The sequence below is a fragment of the Abrus precatorius genome, unplaced genomic scaffold (assembly GCF_003935025.1).
Source record: "Abrus precatorius isolate BTA unplaced genomic scaffold, Abrus_2018 Scaffold5, whole genome shotgun sequence".
Lineage (NCBI taxonomy): Eukaryota > Viridiplantae > Streptophyta > Magnoliopsida > Fabales > Fabaceae > Abrus > Abrus precatorius.
Window position 1 is genome coordinate 11,778,801 of NW_020874395.1, and position 11,679 is coordinate 11,790,479.

General features: G+C 30.5%; 1 protein-coding gene across 1 annotated transcript; it reads right to left on the bottom strand.

Annotated features, from left to right (window-relative positions):
* Positions 1–1,445: 1,445 nt before the first annotated feature.
* Positions 1,446–3,113, bottom strand: LOC113866676 (protein DETOXIFICATION 49-like). Its single transcript, XM_027501485.1, has one exon. It carries the CDS (start codon positions 3,111–3,113, stop codon positions 1,446–1,448), a length of 1,668 nt encoding a protein of 555 aa, XP_027357286.1.
* Between the last annotated feature and the right edge of the window lie 8,566 nt (positions 3,114–11,679).

Here is an 11,679-nt window from a genome sequence, read left to right on the forward strand (position 1 = left end):
AACAATATTCATTTTCTCAATGCCCGAGTAAGACTATACTACCTTGTACTTGCAAACTTCACGACAAATTTCCACCACTTGTCAGCATTAAAACATAGATTTTCACATACCCTTCATTTAATGTGGTCCTTGAATGATCAAATAGAAACAAAACATATATCAATTGGTCAAACTCTGCCCCATGAGTGAGTGATCTTGTGATCTGAATTGTTAGTGATTCCTCATTTGTTATGATCCTCATCTTATTTTCGGCAAACAAGATTTGATAGTTGAGATCTTTTTGAGTACAATGCAAGCCGGTGAAGGGTGTAAATTTTTTTTCTTAATTTTTTTTACTTTGTATAATAAGTAGAAGGAAAGGGAAATTTTGAATTAAAAGAAGTAGGAAGTTTTCAGGTTTTGGCCAGGGTGAGGATCATGAAATTAATACTTGATAGTGAAACCAACACCAGTCTCTATCTATACAATCCAAAATTAAATTGAAAACTGATGGTCACTTGAAAACTGCTAAAAGGGACTTCTTTAAAGCTATTGCCTAATCAAATTCAGAAAACAATTCTTGATAATTTCTTTGACTCAAGTCTCTTATAAATATAATAAAGTGCCGATTGGGTATAGCTTGAAGTGCCAGAGCTGTGCAATGATAGGACCAAAGATCTTAGTTTAGTAGCAATAAACCAAAGACAGCTAGCTAGTAACTTCGCTTCAATTTATGTGGGTGAGAAAACGCATTATTTTATATCCACTGATATATTAAAGTTTCAACAATGTGCAATTCATTCCCAAAATAAGTGGCAGGCTGGCTGCTATACATAAATAGAAGCTCCTAACTCTTAAGTCAATATCAATACATTCAGAAAATTCTTATACCCACAACAAATCAGGTTCAACTTTAATTCTGATATTTTTCTGTTATTCTCATAATTTGTCAAAATAGAAATTCAAATAGAGTAGGCAGATTCACAAAAGCTTGTTGTAGCTTTTATAAATACTTTATTTTAAGGAAAGGAACAAAGGAAGAGAGAGCATAAAAGGTGATAGTTTTGAGGTGGAAAATTGAGGAAAAAACTAGTCAGTGAGAAGCAGAAATTATGAAATGAGTGTGTCTTCTCTTGTTTTGTGTAAAGCTGAACCAAAAAAAAAGTACGTTACAGAAATAATGGTTAACTCCTCCTTGACACCACGTTTTCCTACTTCCCATGTCATTCAATGCTCTGCAAAATGCAATTGAATTCACTGGAAATAGCAGAAGTCCTTAGAGGAGACGAAGCATATGCCCCATTGAAATTTCCCAAACCCCACCCATGTCATCTAAAAATCATAAAATAAAAAAGTTATAATCTGTCTCTACCTGCTACTAGTCCCCTATACAGTTAAAGACAAATTCCTCAAGTATTTTCTCTCTCCAATTTTTTTTTTTTTTAAGGAGATTGAATAATGATTAATTAAACCAAGCACTGTTCATCTCCAGCTGAAGTAGCTAATGATAAAGAATCTTCCTTGCTTTCACGTTTGAGTGGCTTTTCTTCATCGACCTCATGATTATGATCAACACCACCAGCTACTCCTGTTCCTGTGAGTTTATTAGCCCTTTGAGCCTCAAAATCCCAATCTGTTCTAACCAGAACCACCAACATGGTCACTGCACAAGACCCTTGAGCTGCAAGCAGGCCAAGCCAAAGGCCTTGAAAATCATAGTCAGCGAAAAAAGCAAGCCAAATGGACACAGGCATTCCCACAAGGTAGAAGCATCCCAAGTTGATGTTAGCACCAACTTTAGGCCTTGCTGTGCCTCTCAGCACTCCACAACCTGTTGTCTGAGGGCAATTTCCAAGCTCACAAAGGCCTATTATAGGTAACACCATAGATGTAAGTGTTATAATCTCCTTGTCTTTGGTGAACATGCTAGCCCATATGTTCCTAACCAAAAGAGCAAAAATAAGTGCTGAGACACCTGAAATGAAGCTGCAAGACAAGCCCACAATGGCAGAAAGCCTTGCCTTTGAGGGCTTTTGTGCACCTAACTTGTTGCCAACTCTAGTTGAAACACTGAAGCTCAATGAAGAAGGGAAAATGTAGAGCAACGAAGTGGTTTGGATCAAAATTCCCATTGAAGCAACGGTTGCTTTGGGATTCACCAACAACCCACAAAGCAAAATCATGATCTCATACCACCACCATTCCAAGCACACAGAAATGCAACTTGGAATGGCCAAATTGAGAAGAGACTTCCACTGTGTGAAGCACTCAAGAGAGAAACCGCCCCATGTTCTCCTATGAGTGCCAGAGAAAACAATATAAAGAATCAAAGAAGCCACAAGGTTGAAATTTGTCCACACCCCACTAAGAGCCACCCCTTTAATCCCAAGCCTAAGGTGAGAAACAAGAAAATAGTTTATGGGTATGTGAAGCAAAATTGAAAAAGTGGCACAAAGGGTAAGAGGCAGAGTAATGGATTGAGTCCTAAGGTAAATTCTCAAAGGATGCAAAAGTGATTGTGCTATGAGATCAGGAATGGAGTAAAGAAGATATGATTGGGCCTGTGTGGCTATAGCTTGATCCTGGCCACAAAAGAGAAGAATTTGCTTCATGTGAAGCCAAAGGAGTGATATGGGTATGGAAGTGAAAAGAAGCAAAAGAATGGTTCTTTGCAAGGTTAGGCCAAGAAGTGTGAACCTTTTGGCACCAAAAGCTTGTCCACAAATGGGTTCCATTCCAACTGCAAGACCAGAGAGGATTGAGTAGCCAGTGATGTTTGCAAAGCCAAGAGCTAGTGAGCCACCGGCTAAGGCTAACTCACCAAGGTGGCCAAGAAAAAGCATAGAGATCATGGAGCGGCAATAGAGTAAAAGGCCAGTGAGGATCATTGGGATGGCTATTTTGGATGTGGAAATCACTTCCTTGATGAAATCACCACCTTTGGTGGTTGTTATTTTTCGTTGTTCATAAGGTGGTGGTATTAGTGTTTGTGTTTGTGTTGTGTTTGTGTTGGGTTTGGAGATCAATGGGTTGGTGAGCATGTTGGGTTGCTCATCTGGGTCCTTGGCTGAAATTGGGCAATCAGGAGTTGAGTTGCATTTGCAGGTGACGTCATGTGAACTTGGATGACACATCCTTTGTGTCCGTGTAAAGGGGAAAAAATATGGTTTTGAATAGACTTGAAACAGAGAGGGAGAGAGAAAGAGAGAGAGAGAACAGAGATATTTGAGGTTTGAGGAGGACGGGCGTTTGGAAAAGGGGTTGTCTGTGTGGGGTTTTATAGAGTTGTTAAAGGACCATTTTTTTTTTTGGTGGGAGAATAGTCTTTGAATTGCCCCTTAGTCCATTGGGAAGGAGTTCACATTCTTTTATGTGTTTCATTTCAGTTTAATCTTGGGATTCATAGTATCACAAAAAGACAAAATTTATTGGTACAGTATTGTATTTCTAGTGTTATTTTTAAATTAAGGGTTGACAGTAATTTATTTAGTAATATTTTAATTTTAATTAAAAATAACATCCAAAATCTTTTTAAGGTACTGGATATAATTTATCCTTATTTATTTTTTATTTAAAAATAGTAATAAGCAACTAGTTTTTTTCTATTAGGTAGAGTATCCTTGAAAATCATATTTGTTTGTTTAACTCTCGACATTTGAAAGTCTTTTTGAACTGCAATCAATTTGAGTCATGTTGGGTGAACTTAGTGTCTGTTTGTATAATAGTTCAAATTCCATTTACATATATTATGAGGCAAGTTTTATAATGAAGAAAAAGAAATAATTTCTTCCATAAATTACAATATAAACAGATATTTTTTTAAAGAAATAAAGCTCTTTTAACGTTTTTTATTCACAAAACATAAAAAAAAAACTTGAAATCTTTTATCTCCTTATTACTTAAACTAATAGGTCCTTTAAAACTATAACACATCATAACCGCACATGATATTGTTTTAAACTAGAAAGTATCTCATGCATGTTCAATATTTTTAATTCAATAAAATTTTTAAAATATAAAATTGAGTATAAATGTTCAAAATATAATAAAATAGGCATACTTAATTTTAAAATTAAATTAAAATACAAACAATTAAGAATAAAGGGGACTATTCTTTTAAAGGTAAAAATACATTAAAATAATTAACCCCTCTTAAAAATATACTTGAATTTAATCTATGAAGTTTGATTTACATAATATATTTCAACTATTGACAATGTTACATGCACAAGGCTACATATAAGAAATTTCCCTTTTGAATGGGCTAAAACGCCCAACAATGTCCGGCCTGAGAAATGAAAACATATACAAAGAGATGCAATATCCACTTTGGAATTTGAAGAGTAAGATTTACAGGTTAAAAATTTGTCAATTTTTGTGGTTCTTTGGATGATTAAGTCCAATCAAATTATAAATAGACCGTTCAAACTTATGCAGAGAGTAAAAGACAGGGAAATAGGAAAATCCAAAAGTGGAACTGTACACAAGAATCAGGGAGTTTCTGCAGTATTAAGGGCCAAGACTAGATGAGACAAAGGCTTTCCTTGGACAGAACACAAGGACCCATTTTTGTAAGCTAACCAGAAGCCAAAGAGCCCATTAGAGTCCATCAATGTTCATCCTTGATATATAAGGAATTGTGTATAACTATTATATATGGATATAATATATTGCTTAATGCCAACCCACAATTATTGTCTGCTTCATACTGGGCATGCAGCTTGGGACAAAGTCACTTAAAGAGTTTGTTCAATTAAGTTGTTTCTGAGGCATCCACAGATACCACTGTGTTTTGTTGTTTTGTACTTCAACAAGAGATTAACCCTCAACCAACCCCTCTTAAGTCTTGTCTGCAAGACTCTCCCTACTTTGGCTCCACATAATTGCAAAAAGTCACATGATTAATTGATTTTTTTAACTAGTATTTAAGATATATGATAAAAATCATTTTTGTTATTGGTTAACATATTAATATTTGTTATATTTTATTATTTGTAATAAAAAATTACTATACATAAGCTCTTGTTAACTGATGATTAATTCTTAATTGATGCTGAATAATAGGTTAATGAAGGTTGTGGGGGTCGGCGAATTTTATTTTTTATGTTAATTCTATAGACTTTCAAAATTAACAGGGGGATTGGTCGGGTCTTTCTTCACAGTTATTGGAAGTCTAAAGTGGCATAAATTTTCACATTACCTGTCCAAAGTTGCTGAATATCTATTGGACAAACAAAATTAAGTATGACATTGGAATTTAACATTAAAATTTTAGTTATGATATTCCAAACTAAGTTATTTTAAACTTAGAACAAAAAAATTAGATATTTTTTAAAATTATAATTAACTATTCCCGATTTCTTGTTTTCTATCTTTTGAATCACAATTTCAAACCTACTCTCATACTATGCATCTATATAGAGAAATTTGGTTTAATGGGTTCACATGTCTGTGTCCAAAGTTGCTAAATATCTATTTGACAAACAAACTTAGGTATGAAATTAGAATTTTAACTTAAAATTTAGTTATAATATTCCAAAGTTACTATAAAATTGCAATAAAAAAATTAATTTGATTTTGAGATTATAATACAATTAAAATTAACCATTCCCAATTTCTAGTTTCTATATTATATATAATATTATTTTTTAATGATTCAAGTGCAGAATTGATTGTGCTGATATATATGTCACATATAATAATTAGGTAAAAGTAAAACTTGGATAATCAAATCAAGAAAGAAAAAAATTTCGGTAAATGTATGTTTGCTTCTTTTTTGAAAAAAAAAAGTAAACGTACTTAACCCTAAGGGTAAAAGAATGAGTAAGTATCTATTTGTCTTTTAAATTGTCAATGTACATCACGTTAATATTTGATTTTACAGAAAAATATCCATCTTAATTTTTTATTAATATTTGTGTGTGTGTGTATATATATATAATTAAAATTAATGTCACTTTGTAGAATTAGATTAAAATATAACTTTTATAAATTAAACATGAAAATAATCATGCTTAGAAAATTTGAAAGACTATAAATGAAGTAACTGTAGAAGAGTATAAAAGCAAGGATGAGAGGAACTGTTGAAACATATATAGGAACTTTTCGCTTACAGAATCAATGTTGGTTAGGTTTAGGAATTGAACCCGATTTGTAGCGTACGTGATGAGGTGAATAGAGAAAGACCTTTAATGACGAAAATCTTGAGGCATGTGGAGCCAAACTGGCACTAGAGACATCTTTGCCATTATTAGGTATAGACTATGGTAGCAAGAACACAGAAGCTTTGAATATCTGAGGATTCTGGCCGGTGACATAGAGAATTACTGAGGAACACATGGGTTTTGGCTTATGAACCAAATCATATCGTCCAAACGCAGAATATCTTCATGAATTTAAGTGCTAGTGCATCGATTTTATCGATCACATTAGGAACAATCGAACATATTTTTTTCAATAATATTTGGGGACATTTAAATTGTTCTTTCCATTTTTTGGATGTATTTTTTAAATGACTGTATATAAAAAATAAAAATGATTATACACCATATCAATTTTTAATTCTTTAAATACTAGATTTGAAGAAACAATTCAATTCAATTGGTCACCAGTACATATACATACATTAATAAATTTCTAAATATGGAAAGAACATTTTTTTGCTTTTCCATGTTCACCTAGTTTTTGCAAAACTATCTGGTCATTCTCTATGCAATAATTTGAGATGGTTAATTGTACATTACATCTCAGACACAATTTTCTATTATCATAATTTTGTATACAATCTTAAATATTTCGTCTTTATAATATTCATAAATATATATTAATTACAAAAACACAAAAAAACATTGTCAAGCTTAATGATTTTCTGTCATTTTCTTTAACTCAAATATTCGTGTCATTCTTCAATTATTTCAGCATTAAAAATTGAGAAAATACAAAATGAAAAGAACATTCATTTAGTGTAACGGAACCTTCTCTTTCAGTGATTGAGACTTCCATCGACAGTCAAATTAGATATGCTTGATGACTGTGTTCTTTTGTTTGTTATTTTTTTTCGCAGCGCAGAATACTGGATAATAATATAAATGACATCTCATCATAAACATTCATTAAACACACGTACTGTGTGTCTCATGGGGAATAGTTCTTGTTTAATAGATAATCACTTTTCATTGTGGTTTTGGATTAGATTTATTTATATAAATAATTGCTTTTTTTTATTTTTTAAGAACTTGCCCTATAAAATTTCAAAAGCAAATACCTTTTTAAATAAATTAAGCCAATCTAAATATACAACTTTTCATTGTATTAATTGTTAAAATATGTCTGTGTATATGTATACACGAAGCAATCCATTTACTTAAAAAAAAACAACTTATATATATACAATTTTATCAATTTAAAAGTTATTTGATAGTTTATAAAATGACTTTATTTTACAGCATACTTTTTTAAAGTATAACTAAAAGTTGATAAATTAAAATAGTTGTTTCAAACCATAAACTTGCACACGTCATTTGAGTAATAACTTGTGGAACCAGTTTCAAATTGTGCTGCTCCCTCGGTGAGCAAATACTAGCTAGCATCCTATGGGAGGTGGGGGAAGTTGCATGCATGTTGAACAAAGATGACTTTCGATTTGTATATTACAGTAAAGAAATTAGAATCATATAAGATTAAATGTTAAAAAAGAAACATATTTGCCAAATGACCGAAAAAATGTGGGTAGGAGCCCACAGAAAGGAACCTTTTTGATTATTGACTGTACATACATGCATTCAAAATTTGGCCACAAGAAAACAAAATATACAAGAATCAAGAAATTAAATGCGGTGGTCGTAACTACTCACACAAAGTGTAGAAATTAATTTCCCCAAAAGTTACAATACTGGAGAAGAATCATGTACATATATTAATTAATAATTTTTTTTAACGTGTGTCTAAGAATAATCCACAATAAAAAAGTTAAGTAATATATCTTTTATTATAAATTATATATACTTAATGTTATAAATGCATTAGATTTTATAATATTTTATAATTTATAATAAAAAATTATCATATCTAAGTTGGTATTGTGTTTCTTTAAAAAGTGGATTAATTAATTACTGAAACTGACTATGACTGAGAAAGTTTGAGTTTCCACACTGCTTTTGGTAGTTGACATACTTTGCCCATGGATTCTAGTGTCACCATCTTCGTGGCAGTTATTAGGCCACACTATGTTCTTCGTTTTTATTTATTGATATTTGGTTTTGTGTGAAAATTTGTAACCCGATCTAGAAAAGCATGCTTTCGGTGCAACCCCTTTTGAAGATTTGGAAAACTCCTTAATTGATGAGGAAGTAAAGCTCTTGGTAGGACTTTAGCTTCAAAGTTTGAAGAACAGTACCCCAGTTGAGGAACATGAAAAGTCACGTTGGGGGATTGAGAGAGACACGAGTGAACTATGAGGGAACATAAAAGGTATATTGAAATAAGAAAACATGGGGCGAATATGCTTAGTTTGAGTAAGCTGTTTGATTTTCCTCAAATTCTATAAATCCAGAGTTTGAGTTTTATAAATGAGATAAACGGACCCTGACTTGGTTTTGTCTTTTAGATATGGGTTTACCTAAAATAGTTTGAACTCACAATAACTTTTGAATCTACTATTAAGAACTTTAGATCCGGAAAAGTAAAAAAGAAAATCAAGATAACATGCAAAAGAAGGACATGCAGTGCAGTGGCAGGCTTTTTGTACCTTCCATTGCATAGACATTAATATGTTGGTTTATTTATAAATTTCATCCTCGGTTTTTTATTTTAGTATTTAAATAAAATTTATATTTTGATTCTATTTAAAAAGGTCATTTATGGGTTAGTCTCTCTCTTTTATTGAAATTACAATTGTTCTAAATTTAGTCCTTATATATAGATATCATTTTTTTAAATTTTAATCCCTATATTATATTTTATTTTGGCCTATGCATAAAAAAACTATACTAGTACCATTATAATTTTAATAAATGATGAGGATCAATATATAATTTTTAAAATTAAATCTAAAGAAAAATGTAAGATAAACATAACGTTATAATTATAATTTAATCCATTATAGATAAAAAACCTTTGTTTAACAAAAGTTGTTAGTTTATTATATGTCTACCCTAATGATACGTCGATTATATAATATTAATACTTGATGTTATATCAATTTTTATACCACCAATGTTATTTGTTAGTATGAATAAGATACATTGTATTGTTAATATATATAAATTCGTAATATTTATATATATGTGAAGATTTTATTTTTCATTGAACAAGTTATATCAACAAAGCTTAATCCAACGTCAAACACGTTTTCTCTTTTGTAGTGTGCTATCCAGAAGTTTATCTCTTTCAAATGAGTTTTATTTTATCTTTCTATTTATTTTCTTAATAATCTTCTGACTATTTCCTTAAAAAATATTACTTTATTGTTTTTAATGAAAAGTTATTATACATAAAATTTTAATCGATATCCTTAGACGAACGTTAAAAATCAGTAAATATAAAAATTATAAAAAGATTTAAAATTAAAGACTCGCGAATAGGAAAGGTATCTGCATTCAAGAAACCAACCAATCAAGCATTTATGGGAAACGATATGTTATTCTCTATGATAGTGAATCGAGAGTCCAACAACTATATAATTTGTTCCATGCGCTGACTAAACCCTATCACTTTTTAAGAAACGATGGCAAAAGATGTAAGACATGCGTACCATAGTAACTCCATTTCAAACTGAAAGTTTGAATCCATGATCGATTGAGAATCTCGATTGCATGCACTGGTCAAGCCAATTCATTGTTGAGCATGCATCAGTGGGTAGGTTCCATTAGTCTAAGGACAACAAATCAAGCTCCTTTAGATTATTTTGTTGTTGACATATATGTTATAATCTAAAAGAGGAATCATAACAATTCCTTTAAGGATTGTTTGTGACAAAGTTGTTGAAATGGAGAGAAGACACATTTTTAATTATAAATATATTTATTTAAAATAAAATATTTTTTCCTCTAAAATTCCCTTTTTTAAACACTTCTTTAGTGAACAGGCTGAAGCACATACATTTTTGCTTTGCATTTCCTTTGAAGTTAATTTATTTATAATGTTATGAAATGATTTTTTTAAGACGTGTAATAAAAATAATAACTTTTTATTAAAAATCATAATATTTAATGTTATCAATACAATGCATTAAATTTTATGATATCTTTAGAATTTTAATTACTATACTTCAATTTTCATTAAGTATAACTAAAACCAGTAAAAATCATACCATGTAAACCATATGATCCTTTTTTTCTCGCCTACATTCATTGATTAGGTCAATGGGACTAGCTAGTAGCAACATTGATCTATGACGGAAAAGTTATCTAGGCCCAGTTTTTTTATGAATAAAACCAGTAAGTGATACATCAACCACAGATCTTTTAGTATTTAGTAGTCCATGTTTTCATTTTGAAAAGGTTCATATCATAGTTCTTGCAAAATGCTTGTTGCTTGTAACTTCTTAACAAATTATGATTAATTTGGGGATCCTCAATATTATATCTAACTCATTATGCTTCCTCTATTTTGTGACTTTAAGTTTTGAATAACCTCACGCTTGGCGCCAATTATTCTTTTATTTGAGAATATATATGAAGACTATACCTTCGCCATAAAAATACTTAAGTAATAATAGCATGGTACTTCGAATTTAATATATAAATTTTTATTTTTTAAACCATTTGATTATGTATCAAAAAAATAGTATAAAAGAGAGGGCTTTTATGATTTTATCTTATCTATCAGGAACCTAGTTTAGTTTTAGTGTCATAGATTTTTTTTGTTTTTAGTTTAATACCAAAAAGCTTTTAACAATATTTATGTCTAACAATATTTATTTTAATTAAAAATAAAAAACATATGATAAAAAAAAGAAACTTTTGGATTGCTGAATAACAAAAAAGACAAAATAAGAGAACAACGAACCATCATAATATTTTAAAAAAAATATTCAAAAATAAAAAGGAAGGTTGGTTATTGTATTATTTATTATTTAAGGATCTGATCCAAAAAACCTAGTAGGTTTTCTATTTTTTTTCTCCAATGGAAAAAAATCCATAGAGAAAAAAAATTCATAAAAGAAAATACTCTATCCATAAAGAAAAAAAAGAAATTGCATACGTGTACTTGTACGGTTAATGAATCTTATCTTTGCTCATTTGTTTTTTTATTTGTATTTATTCTTTTCACCTTAGTTTGAGGACTAATGAAAATATTGACTAATATTAGAAAAATTCGCATCAAAATCTTTATCAAGATAAAGGAAAGACTTATAAAGTTATATAATCAAGGTAATAATCCACCAACCTACTTGTTCTTTTTATGAGGCACAAATGGAAGAATTTATCGTGGAAGCAAGAAAACTACTGAAACTGCATAAAACTATCACAAGGGTTTATGTACAAAGAACGGGTAAACCTTTATGGGTTGTATATGAAGATATGGAAAGGGATGTTTTTACGTCAACAGCAGAAGCCTAAGCCCACGGTATTGTTGATATTATAGCACTTCAATAAAAAATTAGTAACTAAGATTCTTCTAAAAAAAATACAGGATTTGAGATTTAATTTTATCTCCTTAATCCTTTTAATTTAATATAACTTTTTTTTCTATTAATTA